The sequence below is a fragment of the Vitis vinifera genome, chromosome 17, assembly GCF_030704535.1.
Source record: "Vitis vinifera cultivar Pinot Noir 40024 chromosome 17, ASM3070453v1".
Lineage (NCBI taxonomy): Eukaryota > Viridiplantae > Streptophyta > Magnoliopsida > Vitales > Vitaceae > Vitis > Vitis vinifera.
In genome coordinates this window covers 2,977,640-2,997,942 of record NC_081821.1, presented here as the reverse complement: position 1 = coordinate 2,997,942, position 20,303 = coordinate 2,977,640, and the positions used below count along the sequence as shown (strand labels likewise).

At 32.9% G+C, this 20,303-nt stretch overlaps 2 protein-coding genes across 2 annotated transcripts; both read right to left on the bottom strand.

The window, feature by feature from the left end:
* Positions 1-1,206: 1,206 nt before the first annotated feature.
* On the bottom strand, positions 1,207-13,546 carry LOC100243874 (peroxisome biogenesis protein 3-2). The gene is made up of 7 exons (XM_002281270.4): positions 13,096-13,546; positions 12,647-12,808; positions 12,307-12,506; positions 12,045-12,175; positions 5,161-5,288; positions 2,372-2,599; positions 1,207-1,743 (listed from the first exon to the last, which is right to left on the bottom strand). Exons 1-7 carry the CDS (start codon positions 13,107-13,109, stop codon positions 1,485-1,487), a joined length of 1,122 nt encoding a protein of 373 aa, XP_002281306.1. The 5' UTR covers positions 13,110-13,546; the 3' UTR covers positions 1,207-1,484.
* A 3,572-nt stretch (positions 13,547-17,118) lies between these two features.
* Positions 17,119-19,849, bottom strand: LOC100249027 (guanine nucleotide-binding protein subunit beta-like protein). Its single transcript, XM_002281243.5, has 2 exons — positions 18,751-19,849; positions 17,119-17,448 (listed from the first exon to the last, which is right to left on the bottom strand). Exons 1-2 carry the CDS (start codon positions 19,630-19,632, stop codon positions 17,347-17,349), a joined length of 984 nt encoding a protein of 327 aa, XP_002281279.1. The 5' UTR covers positions 19,633-19,849; the 3' UTR covers positions 17,119-17,346.
* Between the last annotated feature and the right edge of the window lie 454 nt (positions 19,850-20,303).

Here is a 20,303-nt window from a genome sequence, read left to right as displayed (position 1 = left end):
TAATCTTTTAGTAGGTATCAAAAAGTCTATTTGGATAACTATTTTTAAAAATAGTTATCTCCTACTCGAAAACATGATTGAGAATTTCATTACTTAAAAAAAATAAAAATTATTAGGACTAGTTTCAAAGACATGATGTTTTTTAGTAATATATTTTATTTGTTTTTTAAAATCTATTTTAAAAAATAGTCATATAGCATAGTGAGTTGTTGAAAATAAAGCATTATATATAAAGTTATTTGTTTACAACCATAAAAAAATTAACTTGAGAAAATGTCAAATTTTCAAACATTATATATATGTATATAAGAAAAAACTGAAAAGATTAGTTAAAAAAAAAAATTATGGTATATTTTAGAACAAAAATTTGTTCGATATATATATACCATGATAAATAAGTGTTTATAAATAAATATTATTTTTATATTAATATATAAAAATTTTAACTTTAAATTGTATTTTTTATTTTTCTAAATAATTTAATTGAAATTGGTTATTGGTCATATGTAATATTTATTTAAATTATTTTTAAATTAACAATAATTTTGAATTGATATTTCTTTTAATAATGTTAAAAGTGATTTTTCTAAAAATTTTGGTCATACCAAATTATCTCGAAAATTTGTGTGAAGTACAAGTAAAATTAAAATCTATTTCTTTTAAGAGATTTTTTTTTTCAATTTTTTATTTTAAAGCTTGAATTTGTAAGAAAAATTATTTATTTTGAGCATTTAATTGATTTGTAAAATAATCTCTATTCTCTATAATATGGTGAATTCTCTCGCATTCTATTTAAAAAAAAAAAATCTCATTTCTTCCATTTAGCTTATTAGAATTTCTAAATGAAATCTCTTTCTTAAATAAAATCAATAAAATATAAGCTTTAGAATTATGACTTTTGGGCAATTGAAAAGTTGAAATAAGTAATGTGAAAATAATTTATTAACTTTAAATATATTTCTTATTTTTATTTTTTTTCTTTCCTCCATCGTTTCCAAGTTTTTTTTGGAAATTAAACATAACCTAAATTTTTTTCTTTTAAAAAAAAAAAAATTCCTTTCACTAATTTTTTTTTTTAATATTTGTGCACTCCCTAATTTAAAAATTCCTTTCTCTGGGCCGTCTTGGAGGCACTGATGACAATGTCTGTGACTTGATTATTTCATAACAGTACTCATAAAGCAAATAATCATAGTAAAAACCCTCTAACAGTAAAGCTTCATTTTATTAGGGGTTTAAGCAATATAGTTGAGGAATGTTTGACATCACAATAATCAACAAAATATTGAACTGAAAAGAATTACAGATGGATGCAGTAGTGATCTTCAAATAAATTCTCTCTTATTGTTTCCAAAGTGATTCAACTTTGGACAAGGACAGGCCAAGCCAAGCACCTTGAGATTCTTTACATTCATGGCCTCCCTTCCATGGAAGTTTAAATGTCTCATAAAAATACAACCCATTCTTTCCACTCACTAGCCCTATCATAAGGTCGGCATGTTTGCATACAGAAGTGTGAAAAAGAATTCAACTTCTGGTGCCTTTTGGATAATTTGGATGAACCTGTTTTTGGAGGGTTCTTCCAGCAGCAAAGGACCCATCTGGGCAACTCGTGGCAGAAGTTTGGCCAGCACCATCCCTGATGATGGACTGCCTCCTCCCAGCTGAACCCCCATCATGTCCTCCACCACTGCATCCACCACCGTTCTCAGTGATACGTCGATAACATTTATGAATTCAGCACTGCAAGGGAAAAACACAGGCAAACAATTCAAAAGAATATCAGAAAAATAGGTCTTGGCCTGATAATGTCTAGATCTTCAATCAGCACCCTGAACCTTTCGGGGATGTTTGGACAGTATGACAAGTAATTATGACATCAACTGAACTTGTACAAATGATTTGAAGCCAAAATTTTAGGCTCCTACATAGGCTAGCAGTTGATATATATCATTTCAATTTTAATAGCTTCAACAAGACACCGCACTTGTACAAATTAAAACTGGGAAGTTTTTTAGGCAAACAGAGAAATATTCAGTTGGACTCTATATTCACTTTCATCCCTTCAAAAATTGATGCAACCTGGCATTATCAGTCATTCTTACAAATGTACCAGAACCTAGAACAGTAGATAGAGACTTGGGATTGTTATTTGAGAACATGACCCCACTACTGCCTGCATTGCACTTCTTTCCAGGATGTGGCTATGGGGTCTGCATGGATGGTTGTGGCTTGACCAATGTGTTAAGAGCAATACTTAGATTTGCACTAGCATTCAATGGAGTCATGCATATGATGCCATACCTTGACATACCTTTATAAAACTCTACAATACTACTTAAAAGTGTTATCTGGAACCTAATTGACATACCTTGATAACACAGCACGTGTCTCCACCATAAGTTGGTCAAATTTGGTGACATCTGCAGGAGTTGAGCTGTCACCATTGGAGGGTGATGCCGGTTTGTAGGATTTGGTGTCATCTGGCATCAAGTAGTCCACCAAATTATGGGGTTTCCCTGTGCTAATGAACAGGTCTAGTATCTGCATAATAGTTCCATGCAGTACCATACTGTTGAAAACATCCCTCAACTGCTTTCTGCATATAAAAAGTGTTGAGAATGTTTTAAAAGAACTGTGATAGTTAATTACTCATTTATCAAAATGAAGAGACAATTTGAAAATTTCCATATTATCAAACAGTCTAGAATAATGATCTTTCCAGATTATTCTCAACAAGTGTAGTGTCTGAATGGAGAATCTGAAGATCATTTAACACCTTGGTCATTTACAATGAGCATATGAAGTTCAGTTCTTATTAACATCTTTCATTAAGTTGTGCAAAATTTGTTAGGGAGTTTGCTTCAAAGCTGGTAAGATTAGCACTAAGCCTAAGGGGAAAAACAGATGGTTCCTATGGCTTTTACATAGTGGATAAAGGGTAAAGATGTTAGTCAAATGGCGATGTGTACAACAGACAAACCACAGGGCCCTATTCCAGCAGGTGGATGCCACTTATCCAGATGAAAGGAGAGTGAAAAAGCAACTTAACCATACTTATGAAACCATGGTTTGGAACCATTTTCAGAACCAAAATTTGCCTACCTGGATGATAAGGTGGAGCACTATGTGTTGGGTAGCATTAAACCTAAAACTAAAAGGTTTAATTCTTTGCCATAGAAGGGGGATCAAGAGTTTCCATCTTTCTCAGCAGTGAGGATGATCGGGCCCAGATGATAAACATATTCAACTACGTCCTTCACTTCAGTAATTCACTTCAGGAGGACAATCATAATGCATCGAGACAGTAAAACCATCACTGAAGGTAAATTTAGAATGGAATAAAAGGGTTTTTGGTGATCTTCATGAACAGAAAGCCTCGATTCTCAAAGATAATGATTATCTTGATGCTACTAAATCATCGCTCTGATAGCATGTGAAGAAAAAACACCATCTTTCAGAAGCACTGGGAATGAGAAGATCTAGCAGCTTACTTTAAGCCAGAAGCGACCACAGGAGAAGTTTTCTTGTGAACCAGCATGTTAACCCTCTCAACTTCTTAATTTTGATTAAGCTGAAGGGATGGGCTAACATTTGAAGCCTTTGGGCAAATAGGAAAGCTGAGTTTGTGGCCAATAAGGAAGCAGTGAGTTGAAGGCAACGGTTTAGAATGAAACAGGTAAAGGGACTTACAACTCAAGGCTATTTTATGAGACTGGCAATGAAGAAAGAGAAAAAGTATCTCCTGGCAAAGGAAGATCATACAGGATCAAGAATTCATTTTGAGAGACTCATAGAGGATCAAGATCATAGAGTTGAAGGCAACGTTTTTTAAAACATTTTTCTATCCTCCAAAACAGAAAAACAAGAAATCTCGCTTGACAATTATAAAACAAAAAACAATTTTCTTTTCTTAAAAACAAAAAACAGTATTTTCAGAAAATATCTTCCAGTTATTTTCACTTGTTTTCTGAGAGTTAGTTTAAAAAATAATTATACAAATATGGAGAATGATTAAAAATAAAGCACTACATATAAAAGTTAATTTTTAAAACATTTAAAAACATAGAAACAAGGTTGAAAACATTTCAGGTTCCTAAATATACTTTTATTCTACAAAACATCGTAAAATAGTTTTTAAAAATTGCTCTAAAAAAATGTTTTCAAAAATTGTTTTTGAAAACACTTTCCAAACAGAACCTTAGATTCTTCTCCTCAGAATCATAAAATGGATGCTCACAATCTTAGACTCAAGGATCTGGACAGGTATCCCATATCCTGTGAGAGAGTCTCAATGTTTGGAGACATGCTTCAAAAGAAAGTGATACTTGCAAAGCTATAATTACAATGAACAGAGAGAAGGACATATCTTTTTACCAAAATTGCTGGGATATCCTAGGAAGGCAATAGACTCACAGTTTTCAAGACTTTCATGCTAATTTGGAGATTAGCCATCATACTAATTCTACTTCATTGTCCTTGTCTAAGAAAAGTAAGAGTAGCAAGGATGAAATATTTCAGACTACTAGTTTGGTAACCAGCTTACTTTCCATGCAAACCAGTGAGGCTCTTCAGGAGATTATTCCCTTTATAAAAGGCTTTTACAAACAGTAGGCAAATCCTAGATGCTGTCATGATTGCTAATGAGATTTTGGAAACTAGTATGGGCTGATATCATATTAACTATTCTCCTTTTGTTTCAGTTTTGTTGTTGTTCAAGTTTAGTTTTGTTTCTTTTTCCCTGTTGAGGAGGAAATCTCCTCTTTTCTTTTACCTGTATTTTTCATTTATAAATTTTGCTCTCTTATTATAAAAAAGAAATCCTAAGACTTCAGCCCTGATACCATTTATCACTTAATGGAGTTTTGAGTCTGGAATTCACTATTCCTAGGATATTATACTCCAGGATCACTCTGAAATACCAGGATTTTGTATTTTTTTTCCCTTTTTATGAACGGTCCTCCATTCCTCATACTAAATCTGCTGCCCCTATTTAAAAGAGGAACAAAGAAAAATACAAAATGAGCGAAAGGGAATATAATTAATGATCAAGTAGATTTTTTATAAACAAAGTGATAAGACAAATAAACTAGTTCTCTGATTTTCATATTGACCTCTCATACACAGTGCTAATATGTACTATAGCGAGAGTAACCTTACCCCTTAAGAACTTCTGCTGCTGCTGCATGCATATTAGAAATCAAAGCAGGAATACTATAATTAGAAAGAAAATCAGCACTTGCCAGAAACTTTTGCTGGTCATGCCTATCAATGGGATCAGCTTCCTCCTGAAAAAATTGGTATCAAAATGACTACTTCCAGATATGCAACAAAAATTTAATGTCCGAGAGAAGGATGTCAACAAGAAAATATTGGCAACATACAATAGTAACACTGCAGGGATATAATTCTAATGCTGATTCATCAACAACACCCATTTATCAAAATACTGAGGCATGCTCATATGGCTTAATTAGAAATCTTTTACACAATTACAACATGCAAACATGTGTGGCAATCCATAGAAGATTAATCAACCAAGAATGCAATGAGAATACATGAGATTTATGCCACTGATGACAGAGGGAGAAGCAAACATATTGTTTTGATTTCTTGTTTGCTTTGAATAAGTAAAATTATGATTCTTCTTCCCTTGCTTTGGGGTCATTCTGCTTGGGTCATGTCTGCTAGAGTAATTCAAATGGTTTGATTTCATTGTTCTCTATTGTAAACCAGATACCTACAAGAGGCATCTCCTGCTATTCTCATTATATTCTAATTTGAAGCAGAAATGAAACCACATGTAATTAAGATTCAAGAAACTTTGGGTTTTTATTGGACTAGAAAGTCAAATTAGCCATCTGTTGATACATTAGATCATATAATTTACATCTATTGGTACATTAGACTACATGATTTAAGTTAGCAATTTTGTTCCATTCATTTTGGCGTAGGACTTCTTTAGATTGTGTGTCTTACTTTCAATTAAAGACTCAAGGTTGTTGCATGATCGACCGAAATGTCACAAGTAAGCATAGAAATGTCCGACAAAGGCTAATAGAATTTACATGAGGTTTGTAGTGGATTGAAGGTTTTTTAAATTTTTTTTTGATAAGTAGATTGAAGGTTTTTTAAATTGAACAAAAATGTTTCAAAAATGATTTTAAAAACTTTTAAGGGTGCTCAAACGCCCATGGCAGAATTCCAATTTAGTGCAATTGGATTAAGTTTACAATTGTAACTAGATTATATTTACAATTGTAGTTAGATTTAATTTTATAATTATAATTGAATTTATTTACAATTGTAGTTGGATTTATTTTGAAAATCCTAATTTGAGTTCACTAGGTATTTGTATCCTATAAATACCTTGCCTAAAAAGGATTTTGGTTTGATGTAAATATTGGAAAAACCTAATTAGCCTTCTCCGAGCTCCAAACTCTCAGGACATTTGTCTTCACATTCTTTGTGTTGAAAAGGAGATCTGCATCCTCTCAGCCATTGTGGTAAGATCCACTAGGAGCACATGTGGTGCTACATTGTGGACATGAAGTGCAATGTAGGTGCTAAGGAGTAAGACATAGGGATGGCTTCCAGTAGATAAAACTGTGTATTGTACTTTTGAATAGTGGATTTGTGATTAGAGGTTTCTAACCCTGTGGTTTTTACATCCGTTGTGTGAGTGGTTTTCCACATAAAAAAACTTCTCTCTCTCGTGTTGATTGTTCTTTAGGCTTGCCTAAATTAATAGTTAAATAATTGAATATAATCAACTTTTGGGCTTGAAAGGTTTAAACACTTATTCATCCCCTTCTAAGTGTTATCTAAACTAGATCTACAAACTTTCACCATCAATTACATGCAAAATTATTGGTCAATGCATTCACCTATATCATATCAATGAATGTTCCCAGCTAACCAATTTCAGTTAGTTCCTGGGTCCAAGGTTCTATAACTACCCCTTTGCCTGAAGAAATTTGGATCCACAGATTGAAGCCTGATTAAAAGTAAAACCAGATCAGGCCCATCCAGGTCAATCACTAATTATTGGCATGCATATTACCGTCATCTTTCCAATACTAAAACTAAAATGGATTCTTTCTTAATTTTCTGTTCCATCATCATTCATAGAACCCATCTATTGCATAACTAACTTGGAATTTCAAAAGAGCACTACTCGGAATATACAAGAAGGTCCAATCAAGGTAAGCCAATTGGCTATTATGAACTCCATTACACAGTTATCTAGAATAGCAAAGAAGATTTACCAACTTCATGAATGCAGCTGAAAGAGACCAACTTGTGCAAGTTAACAATGCAATGCATGATTAGCATTGCTATAGGAGCTAAACCTTTGCTAGGAAATCATTTTTTAGCATGTGAGATTGTTTTGCATAATTCCTTTACCAGCTATGGTTGATGAGCACAAATCCCAAAAACAGGGGAATTGGTGCAATGGCTTGGGAAAAGGTCTCAATAATTGATAACAGCCATATAATAAACCAGCATTCTGAAATATAAGGACAAAAACACAAATCATGCAAACATTTTGGTTACAGATTAAAAGATTAACATCTTCTCTTTCAAATATAGACCGGATTCTGATGACGCAATATAGTTGGACTCTCACGCCAATGCAAATGAATCACCTTTCTGATGGAGGTAATGCAACCCAAGCATAATTGTTAACTCATAAATAATATCATGTATCATTCTTCTATCTTTATATATTGGATAGTACCATGTATTTATTTGAAGTAAGAAGCATTGAGTAATATAACCTGTTTTATGAAAGACGGTAGGATTTAGAGAGTTAAATTATGTCATACAATTGAATACTAGAGTTATTGAAAAGTTCAATTTAACAAAATATGAGTTTAATGCAAAGTTCACCACAAAATCTACAAAAATAAAGATTTCAATTATTAGCTATGATTTTTAGTCTGCATGTGTTAATATGAGTTATTGATATATATGTCTTTTATGTGTTGTTCCTGAAGTTCCAACTTCCGTGTTTGTCATCTCCCATGAAAAAAAAATGAAAAACTAAAGTATTAAGGAAAATTTTTTATTCACCACTATTTTCAATGTTAACATTCAAATAATTCAAATAACAATTCCATAGTGAACATTGCAATAATAGATGTTCATAACTTTCAACATTTCATGTGTGTCTTTAACAAGCTTTTTCACGTAGGATTATTATTTTGTCTTTCTCCATGCAATTTATGATCAATTTCTAACCTTTCGTGTATTTTTAAAAATTAATATAATAATTCGATTTTAAGACAAATAAATTTCATTTTTCTTGGAAACTATGAAATATGATTAAAAATGCTTGTATTGTTGTATCATATATCTTATTATGTATCATAAAATACACTTAAGATGAGAAGATTTACAAAAAAATGTATAATATAGATTATGGTAAGATTTTAACAACTATAATCCTATGTAATGGATAGTAAGTTAGAAAATTTGACCTTGACAAATTCCCATTCTTTTCTAATTGCCTTCCATGCACCCACCACACAACTTTCTCTCACTCTATCATAAGCCCTTTCAAAATCAATCTTAAAATTCACTCCCTTCTCTCTTGATCTTCTATTTTCATCCACTATTTCGTTTGCTATCAATACTACATCTAGAATTTGTCACCCCTTAACAAAAGCTCCCTAGGAAAAATAATCAATTTCATGGAGGACTCCACAAAAACTCTTATACAAACTTGTAGCAAGCTACTAGGCTTCAAGTCTAAAATTTTGTTAGTCTAACTCCTTTTTGGCATAAAGGCTACGAAGGTAGCATTGGTGCTTTGGTTTATTACCCAACTACTGTAAAACTCCATGAACACTCTTAATGGATCCTCCTTAATCATATCCCAACACTCCTGAAACACAACTATAGAAAAACCACTAGGACCTGGTGCCTTATCTTTATATAATTGAAATACAACTTTGTTAACTTCCTCTTTAGTAAAGGGGCCATCTAACCAATTAATGTTCTCTACTAAAATAGGAGACTAATCTAATCCTTCAAAACTCTTGGATTTGGAATTACCTTCTTCTATTATTTTTCCTCTTCTTCAAGACTTTGAAAAAAATTTATTCCATTTTTTCAAGTTTGATTTGACATATCGCAATCTTTTCATGAACTTTTAACCTTCCCCCTAAAACTCACTCCACCATAGGCTAAATATTTCTTGAACTCCGGGCGTAACAACTACAAGTTGTCAAACTTAAAGGAGTTAGATCCCACATAAAAGGATTAATAGCTAAGACAATGGGGCAATGATCAGAGGTTAGTCTAGGTAAGGTGTCATAGAGACAATGGGGAACTTTGCTCCCACTCATTTGAAAATAGAGATCCATCCAATCTCTTACAAACAAGGGGTTCTTGCAAACTAGACCAAGTAAAAGAAGCATTTCTAAGAGGAGGATTGACTTAAATCACTTTCTCTAATGAAATCTACGAAGCTTGTCATGCTAGTGGTAAATCTAGAACCACCCATCTTCTCCCAAATTCTCCTTATGATGTTTAAACACACCCCCTGGTGCCCAACAAGCCGAAAAAGCAGCCCATTCTGTATTCCTAGCTGTCCACACACTACCCACAAACCTTTTGTCACATGTCTCTTGCTTCATTTCTTGAAACATTACAATACATGCAAATTCATGGTGAAAAAATTCCTTAACCACCCTTCTTTTCTCTCTAGATCCTAAATCACAAATATTCCATCTTACAATCCTCATACCACCTTTAAGAAACTCCACACCCAATTAATCAACTCCTACAAAGCATCTAAAACTATGATGACATGTGTGTAATTTCTCCCGAAGTACACCTTATCCAAAGACCTAAGACTACTTCTGCTTTGGGAAAGAACATTCTCACTATACTTGCTTGACAAGATTGGCTAGATGGAAAGAGTTCAATCTGTTTTGGCCAATTAATGAGATTTAGTCTTCTAATTTCCACTCTTTGTGGTTGTTTTGATATATTAAATCCAATAATGGATTTCCCACATAGATGGAAGATGGTCAACTAATTTGGTTCATGGTTATAAGAAAAAAGAATAATGATGTTGGAAAGCAACCTCTTTTATGCCTTGTATTGCATTTCGGAGAAGCAGGATAGACGAATTTTAAAGATAAGAACTTTTACTCTTGCAAACTAAATGAACTATTGTTGAGATTTTTGTTATTGTGGATAGCAATTTTAGAAGTTTTGAAGGCTTCATTTTTTTGCACTTCATAGATGCCAAATGGCCATCCCTTGAGTTATGAGTGTGATTGTGTATGTGTATACCTTGTTGGTATAGGGCCTTGCTTCTCTCTTTTTTCTCATTAATGTTAGCCTTTCCATTGGGAAAAAAGAAAGAAAAAAGGAAAAGAAAATGCTACAAAGGTGATTAAGGGAGAGGAGAAGAAAAAACAACCTTTCAACAACCTTGCTAAGCATTTTGCCAAATAAGCGTATACCACCTTCAAGAAAGTCAACCACCCAAGAACACCTCATTATTACTCAACCTTGCTTGGCACACAAGAATTCAAGCTAACTGACATCATTGCTCACCCTCAAGTAAATTGAAGCCAAAGCCCATACCCAAACACACAAGAGTACAAAAATTAACATATGACTTACCAAAGCATAATGTCTGACAATACTCAAGAATGCAACAATGCATACTCTAAATCATATGGCTAAGACTAAATCTTAGAATGTTCTCACATCCTTGATGAAATTAGAAATCTAAACTATTCCATAGAACTCTATGAACTCCTATTATTCCCAACCTTCTAAACAACTCTACAACTTTCCACATAACTCCATCACTTGATGTTAAATTCTAACCATTATAAACTAGACCATTCCAAACTACTTTACCAACGCTTCCTTATCCCATATTAGTTTAAACTACATAAACAAGATTAAACAAATATAAAAATCTTCAAATATATAATTGTTAGTGGCAAGCACATGCCTCTTTACCAAACTAAGAGGTGAGACACCATTAACAACTATGACTAGAAATATTGGAACTCTAATGTATGGACTTGGCCAATGCTCTTTTCCGTAACTATCAATGCTTTGTATGCCACATTCCATAATCCAACGAATTCTTCATATTTTGATCGATTGCTTGGTAAGCATGATAACATAGACACTATGTTTCCTCTTATGAGTTATGAGTTCAATATTAGCCTTGTGGAGGGTAGCCATCATGGCTTGAGAGAAATGACGGATTATTCATGGATAGGAAGATAATGGTGGGAGATTCTTGGAAGACCCTATGTTACCTCAAGGCTCTTTGGATGTTTGTCACCAAGGCTCATTGATTAACATTAACTTGTTATTACTTAGTAGCAGTCGCATTGTTTCTTGTGTTTATTGTTCTTAGGAGAATTTGTCATTGAAGCTCCTAGCATCCTTGATCCTCGACACCACAAAGCTCAAACCAATGATACTAGGCCTCCAATCCCTTGCTTCAGATAAAGTCTTTGAAAAACTCTAGTCAGCCCCTCCTTAACATCCACCACATTGGAAAACCAAACTCCATTTATTCCTACTCTGGCCAGAAAGTTTCTTCTTCTGCATGCATTGGCCATTTTATGATAAAAACCGTTATCCCCTCCCTTAGACGTAATTCCCTCAATCTTTCATCCCTCTTCATAGAATCTTTCTTTATATGTATAATACTATACTTATTCTTATTAAAGATATAGACTTGCTACTACTAGCACTAGTACTATTACAACTACTACTACTTATTCTTATGAAAGATATAGACTTGCTCCTACTACCACTAGTACTATTACTATTACAATTAATAATAAGAGTATTGAAATTAAAATTAAGGAATCCTTAACCATTCATCAGCATAAAACTTATAGGATAGAGAAACCTGCCGTGGAAATCATAGCATGTGTGCACTTGCATCCAAGATACACAATTATATTGTAGAAAACACCAAGTCTGATGGTCAACAGATGCGTGGGAGATATGTTCTTTGGCATAAACATGGAAAAGACAGTAACTCTTACAAGTAGATGAGAGCTTCCACCACCCCGTGCAGTGTCGATATATAAATGTCTCCCTAATATGTTGACTTGAACTCTAATATATAAGCTAAGCATTGTCATTGCCCACAGTGACAATACCATTCTTGTAAAACCTGCAGAAACATCAACCATCAGAACACAAGTCATACAAGGTGAGTAAGTTATATTGTCGATTAAACCCTAAGGGGAGAGCAAACTCAAAAATCTAGGATTGCAATTAAACAGAAAATCCATATTTTCGTACTTAGAATTTTGAGTCTATCCCATAGCTCAAGTTTCTCCGAGGGAGTTAGAGTGTTTGGCTGGCCCTTCCCTTTCATTAGTCTTTCCGTCAGGTGTGAAAGATCCAACTCTTCTGCTATCCGACCACTCAAATAGAGCATTGAATGTGGCAAAGTTGTTGTATCAGCTATTCTTTGAATGCTTTCAAAATGGGCTTGCATTCTATTAACCTCGGTCACAGACCACGAGAGTCAGAACCCAGATCACAAATATATCTGGCAAACAAAATTCATGACAATACCAAGAAACAAAAAATAAAAAACAAAAACAAAAAAGAGAGAGAGAATTTGATTTCTCTTAACTGGGCCTTAATGAGTTCCTCATTTTCACGCTGCACAGCAAGTTCTCTCTCCAGATCATCGAGCCTACGTCTGTGAGCATCATAAAGCTTATACAGGAGATACCCACTTCCAAAAACCCCAACTGAAACAAAAATCTTCCTCCTATGCCTTCTCCAAAAATCCCTGTTATAAGCAAAGATACACTAGATCAATTATACATAACAGAGATTCAACAACCAGCAATTTTCAGGAAAACCCTCCGAAGAGTAAGCCTATCTTACGAAAACCAACTATAAAAGAGGCCAATAGAAAGAACCCGGATGAAAAAACAAACAAAAAAGGGATTGCCCACAACCCCAACTGAAAAACAGACAAAAACAAAGAACCTAGATGAAGAAACATAGAATCAAACCATAAAACAACAATTTAACAGATACCCACATGTAAAGAGAGAGAGTTTGAAAACTGACCGGACAGAAAACATCTTCGATGCTATAACAATACCCAGAAACCCATCACTACAGCCTTCACTCTCTGCAAACCATTTTGATTCCGCAGAGTAGAATGTTTTCACACATACCCAGAGGAGAAAGCAAATAGATTGGGGGAAAAAACAAAGAGAAAAGCCTTCTTGTCGAGGGTTTAACAAACTGAGCCTAGGAAAATTCGCCTTGACGCATATAGTAGAAAAAAGGGAGACTCCTTATCCCTGGTATTTTGAGGGTTTTATAGGGAGAGACTGGCGTCTTGCTTTTTGAAACCAAAGCTAAAGAGAGCCTCGATAACTGAGCATGAAAAAGTAGTTGTTTCTCTTGTATAGGGCTTTATTGATCGTCCGATAGAGGGCCTCTGCAGAGTGAATCAAATAGCCCCTTCAGTGAATCCGATTTCTCCAGGGTTTTATCACCAGATTCACCACCACCTTCACAAAAGGCTTCTTTCTTGTGTGGGGATAAAGGAAAATTTTTATTATTATTATTATTCATTTATTTTAATATTATTTAACATTATTATTTATCTGATTTATATTTTTTATTTGAATAAAAAAGTGATATTTGTAATTTTTATAAAATATTTGTTTTTATGATAATAAAAATTTTAAAATTTGAATTTGTGGTTTTAAATTGTCAAAGTACTTGCATCCTTCAAAAAATATTTTTTGCCATTTTTTTTTCTAATTATTCATTTCTAATTTATATTTATCTCAAAATAAACTATTATAAGTTTTTGATTGTATATTAAAATAACAAATTGAAGCTTAAAAGCTTTAAGCTAAATGTAAGAAGCTTTATAGAAAAACATTTATAATTTAAAAAAAAAATAATTATGACTTTTTAAAATCCTAAATAATTAACATAAACATATTATATTTCAATGTTTGATTTTTTTTTATAAAAATTATTTTATATTTAAATATTTATCATAAAAAAGCATAAACTCTTTTGCATATTTAATGTTATTTGAAAATCTTTTTATGATTTGTAATTTATTAGATATTTTTTATTAAAAATATTTCAAATTTAAAAATAAAAAATAATTTGTATATATTAAATAATACATATTATTATTATTTTATATTTTTAAATATAAATTTAACTTTTTTTAATCCAATTTTTGTGTTTTAAGTAATATGGATAAAAATATTAATTTCTATAACCACCCACGAGGTTTTTGGCTAGTTATAACTACCTCCGTTTAAAATTTTATCAAATACGTTTTTTATTTTAAGTGATAAAAAATGAGTGAAAATAACAAATAAAAATTACACGAGCGAGACGTTTGATGAAATTTTGAATTAACGAGGTTAGATGTATTTATCCCAAACCTAATAAAAAGTTAATGAAATTAACCAATAAAATTAAAAAGAAGAGAGAGATAAGTAATTATTGAAGTAGCATTTGACTTTGGCATGTTCCTAAATTACAAGTTGACACACTTCATATTCTCCTATATAAAAAAAATATAGTAGTATTAACTCCTATATAAAACCTAGACTTATTTTGATGTAACATCCCAATACCACGATTCCATTTATGTTTAAATTAGGGAGTTGGTGAGCTTCTTGCCATGTATAAATATCTCCCTATACCAACTCATCAATGAAACCTTCCCATGGCATATAAGACACTAATTTTCCAACCCCCCTAAAAGTTAACCATTTTTCATGGTGGTTTTTAAAACTCTTCAAAAATTTTACCCTGCCAATATTAGATATTTCAGTGGTTGTTACTACAATATAAGATAAATTATATTTTTTTCATATAAAACATTCCATTATGATTTCAATTTTATATTTAAATTGAAAAATTGAAAATGTATGTCACATAGTCAATTTTCATCAATTAAAATACCATAAATTAAAAAACACGGTTTTAAGAATTATTTTGAAATGGGCTTAAGGAATCAATATCAAAAGTTTATTTAAAAAGATTAAATACGTTTCATAGAATTATTATAAAATAGATTCTAAATATGAGGTTACGTAAAATAATAAGATATGTTGTGTGAAAATAATAACCCGTCTTTCTTAAAGGAGATTTAAGACTTGATTTCATATAAAGAAGTGAAGGTTTAGAAATTAATTACTTTGATTAGAAATGCAAACGGGTATGAATAAATGATAGTTAATTTTCATGCACAAGAGCATGTGGCCTTTGTCGGGGCACATGCCCACCCACCTTGCACCTATCTTATATATCAATTGACTTCCATTTTTCCAAGTCATTCTATAATATTTTCATTTTGTTCCAATCAAACTAAGGTTTTCCAAGTTCATGTTGGTATATAGTTCAAAAGAATATATGAATGATTCATACACATTTCCACAAAGAATCTTAAGTTTTTGGATAATTTGATTGAAATTCAAATTCTTTGTCAATATCTTCAAATTTAATTTCTTATTCTATATCTTTAATTTTTGATGAATTTTATTGAAATTCAAATTCTTAATTTACATCTTCAATTTTTGAAATTTTTTATTGAAATTCAAAATTTCAAATTCTTGATCTAGATCTTTGGCTTTTGGAAACTTATAAAATTCTCATGGCAAGGGCCCTTCAATAAATCTATAAAATCCTTCTAATTAAATTAAACCCACCCAAATATCATAGACATTCCTCATAAAAATATAACTCTTTTAATAAAGCTCTTTAAATGCTAGAAACGGTTAGATACCACTTTTTAAAATCACTTAACGCTTGTAACATTTTTAACTAAAATAATAATAATAATTCATATTACTCAATGTGTTTTCAATGAAAGCCTTTTATAATAGAACCATCTTTTGGAAAATACTATAAATGATTTTTTAATATTAAAAGTAATTTTTCAAAAGTTTTAAAACATTTTCTAAATTTTGTCTCACATATTTAAAAAAAACACTTTTAGACTAAAACTGATTCCTCAAATCACAACAAAATAGATTTTAAGAATCCATTTAGCAATAATTCTAACCTAAAAGGCTCATTTAAAAATACATTAAATGTTTGTCAATATTTAGAAGACACTATTAAAAATCTAAAAAATCACTTAAAATGCTTTCAAGAGAAACACTTCATATGTCAATCTCTTCAAAAACACTTCAAAACAAGAGCACTCCCACTCTTAAGGATTAAAAAAAGCTAAAAATACCTCCTAAAATTACCCCAAGTTTTAAAATGACATTTATTTTTTAGGCTATTTACTGAAAGCAATTTGATTTTAGAATTTATGTTATTTGTTTTTTTATTTCAGCATGACCATCTCGTGTGTTTTTTAAGCTTTTTACTAATAACAATTTGGTTTTATAATTTATGCTATTTGTTTTTTTACTTTTTTATAACTTATTATAAACTTTTTACTAAATAAAAAAAACCAAAATATATAACTTTTTCTAAATAAAAAAAATAACATATAAATTTTTCTTTACTTTTTAATACTTAATAAAAATAAAATACTACAAAAACAAACATCCTAATACTTAACACTGTTAAGCATTAAGATTCTATTTAGAATTACGTAAAAAAAACGAACATCACCTAAATCTCCTTAAGCATTAAGAATTTATCTTAGGCAGTAAGGCTACATCCAACATTGATTTAACTTCTGTGATCTTAGTTGATAATTTCACTATTCCAGTAACATCTACACCTTATATATCACAAAATCAACGTGCTGTGTCCCCCATTGGAACTCCATTAACTCTTTTCCCCCTTTTCCTGTCCCCATTGGGACTGGGGACTTGACCTAGAACCTTCCACGAACGAATGATATATCTATCTCCAAGAAGGCGAGGCTAAAAGGAATTTAATCATATCAAAATCACAGAAGTCACTAATATCACTCTCATCTCCCCATCCAAACAAAAAGCCTACCCATGCCGAACCAATGCTTACAGGATTTGAGAATCAAGTCGGTTTTAAAACAATGACAATGGTGTTCAAACACAGGGCAGATGATCAAACAACATGAAGAAGATTTTAACTAAATGTAGAGTATCTCATGTAAATAAATCAGGAACCAAAAGCATAACAGCTAATGTTATCATATAAAAACCAAAATCGAAACGGCTAAATGAAATATCTCATGTAAGAAACAAAACCGAAACAGCAGCCACCGCTGCCCCAAGCATAAAAGAAATTATCCAAACATCCTTCGACATTTTCAACAGAAATCTAAAATAAACCATAAAATTGCTAAAATGAAGAAGCACATCTGGTAATTAATGACAAGAATATGCTTCCCTAGTAACGGCCAATTCCCCAAACTCTGACTACACCATCCGTGTACCCACTAAACAATGTGCTTCCATCTGCGCTCCAGCTCAAGCTTGTGCAATATATGATCTGGCAAAATTGCAATACAATCAACAATTTACATCATTTTTAAAAAACAGTTGATGGGTGATGCACTACTCCCTGAACACAACAGCAGTACTACTATGCCATATCATATCATGCAGTAGTAATTTGTTCAAGACATTAGGATCAAACCATCTGCATGGATGCTTGACAATATAAATTTCTACACGGCAAGGTGCAGGAAAATCAGATCTTTCCCCATTTCAAATTGGGCAAAATCAGAATAAAAGAAATTAAAACATGGTAAAGATAAAACAATATAGTACATATGCATATGCTACTAACACAAGAAAAATTAAAAATATAGATGACTAACATTGTTCTATCACCAACACCTTGAACAAGGATAGCACAATCAATTATCTACTCATCGCATTAAAACAAAACTAGTAAAATAAATAAAAGATTATAATCCTTTTCATAAACTTACCACAAGTATGAACTTTGATGGAAACTTGATGCGAACATCACCTCAACAACATTTCACAAATTTTGCCACATAATTAGAAGTAAGCAAAAATTGTACCCCATGAATTAAAAAAAATAACAGGAAGACAAAATGTCAACCACAAACATAAAACCCACAAGAAAACATGTATATTATGTGTTAGTTACAAGTGCAATAACAAGACACAACCGATAACAAGTTACATTTCCCTTTCAGTCCCAAGATGGAAGAACACATTAAAAAGTAAATCATGAACTTCTTTTGCATTCAGATCATATAGGAAGGCTCCAAGAACATGTCCCCCCTTGTGTGTGTATTCGTAGGTCATCATGAAGTGATAAAGTATATACAATAACTAGATGAACCCCTCCCTCAGCCCAAGGGTGAAATTTGGACACATCACAGGCAAAACATGTATAAAATATGGCATCAGGTTCAATAGAAAGCTCTTGATGAAAACATAATAAGAATCATATCCCACTTGGGCATATGAGCATCATGAGGCATAGTCATTCCATAAAATTAGGAATCGTTTAACCAAAGGAAAAAAAGGAAAAAGACAACAAAACAGATAGACCATCAACAGTATTGCCACAAGACGAACATAACCCAAACCAAAAATCAAGCTTTACTAAATAGAACCCTCGTATCACATATACAAATAAACCAAGATATTAGCATGCTCAACAACAGCGTACATACAAATGGGTGAAACAATCCTCTTTCCAATACACATTCCGATACGAATATAACACGTATAGCATAACCAAATAATAAGACACCCGATCAATAAATATACAAATAACAGTCTGTGCAAAATAAGAAGTATAAAGATATACCTTTCCCTTCTTCTTGGCAGTAGTGGTGGTATCTTCGCTCTTTTCAGCCTCGGTCTTGAGATCAACCTTCAAATCCTCGACAATGCTCTTGCTCTCCAAATCCCAGATCTTGATACTCTGCTCCGTAGCAGCGCAAAGCCAGTACCTATTAGGGCTGAAACACAAAGCGTGAATAATCGCTCCTGCATCGAGCGAGTATAGCCTCTTTCCCTCGGCCAAATCCCACAAAAGAATCACTCCATCCTTGCCTCCACTCGCGCACAGGGACCCGTCTGGTGACACCGCCACTGTGTTCACATAGCCGCCGTGACCGGCCAGAGTGGCCCGGAGCTTGCAGTTCGTCAAGTTCCAGACTTTCACTGTCCGATCCCAAGAGGCAGACACAATCGTCGGCTGCAGGTTGTTAGGGCTGAATCGGACGCAGCTCACCCAATCGGAGTGTGCATCAGCGTCCTGGATGGTGTACTTGCACTCACCAAGAGTGTTCCAGAGCTTGATGGTGCGGTCACGCGAAGCCGACACGATCTGGCGGTTATCAACAGAGAAAGCCACGGAAAGGACGTCCTTGGTGTGACCGACGAAGCGACGGGCGGAGGTGCCGGCAGCGAGATCCCAGAGGCGGAGCTCACCGTCCCAGCTTCCGGAAAGAGCGAACTGGCCGTCGGAGGAGAGGACAACGTCCTGAACAAAATGGGAATGGCCGGTAAGGCGGCGACGGGGGACGCCATAGGTCTTGTCATCCTTGGTGAGGTGCCAGAGGATGATGGACTTGTCTCGTGAGGAAGTGACGATCATGTCGGAGTTGTCAATTGGGGTGGCGATGGCCGTCACCATATCGGTGTGGGCTCTCATCGTACCGCGGAGAACTAGGGTTTCGGCCATCTTCGAGCTCTCTCTCTCTCTTTCTCTCGGATTAGGGTTTTCGTGAGAGAGGCGACTACTGGGAAGTGAAATCCTATAGGAAAGAAGGTATTTATACGGGTTGTGGCGATTAGGGTTTTGGTGGCTGTGGCTAACTATTATATGACATTGAGGAAAAACCCTAATGGATCCGTTTCGTTTGGAGTTTATTTTCCTTTTTCTTCTCTTTTCCGTTTTTGTCGAAGTATCCAATTTTATTTTTATTTCAATATATTTGTTATTAATTATAAATTTATTTATTTTTTTCCAAAGTATTTTTTTATCTATTGCAAAATATTTTGATTTTAATTTTAAAATTATATTAATTGACCTATGTGAGAGGTAAATAATGCATGATTAAAATTCAAATTGTTTTATGTGTTTCAAATTATTAATTTTATTTTTTATATAAAGCTTTAAATTTCATAATATATACGAATTTTATGATAATAATAATTTTACTAACAATTACCTATAAAATTTTTTACATATTATTTACTTTTTCATGCATCTCGATAATAATTTTATTGTTAAGTTCGAAGAATCGATTATTTAAACTAAGACAAATAAATGTTGTAAAATTTAATTTATTTTCACTATATATTATTTAATCTTATTTATCTTCGTTGGATATTAATAAGTTTTCAAATAAG

Excerpts from the sequence above, each read along its gene's own strand:
- LOC100243874 (XM_002281270.4), bottom strand. Across the intron at positions 12,507-12,646 it reads GAGGAACTCATTAAGGCCCA|AATGCAAGCCCATTTTGAAA; the intron begins GTTAAGAGAAAT and ends CGAGGTTAATAG. Across the intron at positions 5,289-12,044 it reads GTGGAAGCTCTCATCTACTT|GAGGAAGCTGATCCCATTGA; the intron begins GTAAGAGTTACT and ends CAATTTTTTCAG.
- LOC100249027 (XM_002281243.5), bottom strand. The coding sequence starts at position 19,632 with ATGGCCGAAACCCTAGTTCTCCGCGGTACGATGAGAGCCCACACCGAT. Across the intron at positions 17,449-18,750 it reads CTGCCAAGAAGAAGGGAAAG|ATCATATATTGCACAAGCTT; the intron begins GTATATCTTTAT and ends CAATTTTGCCAG.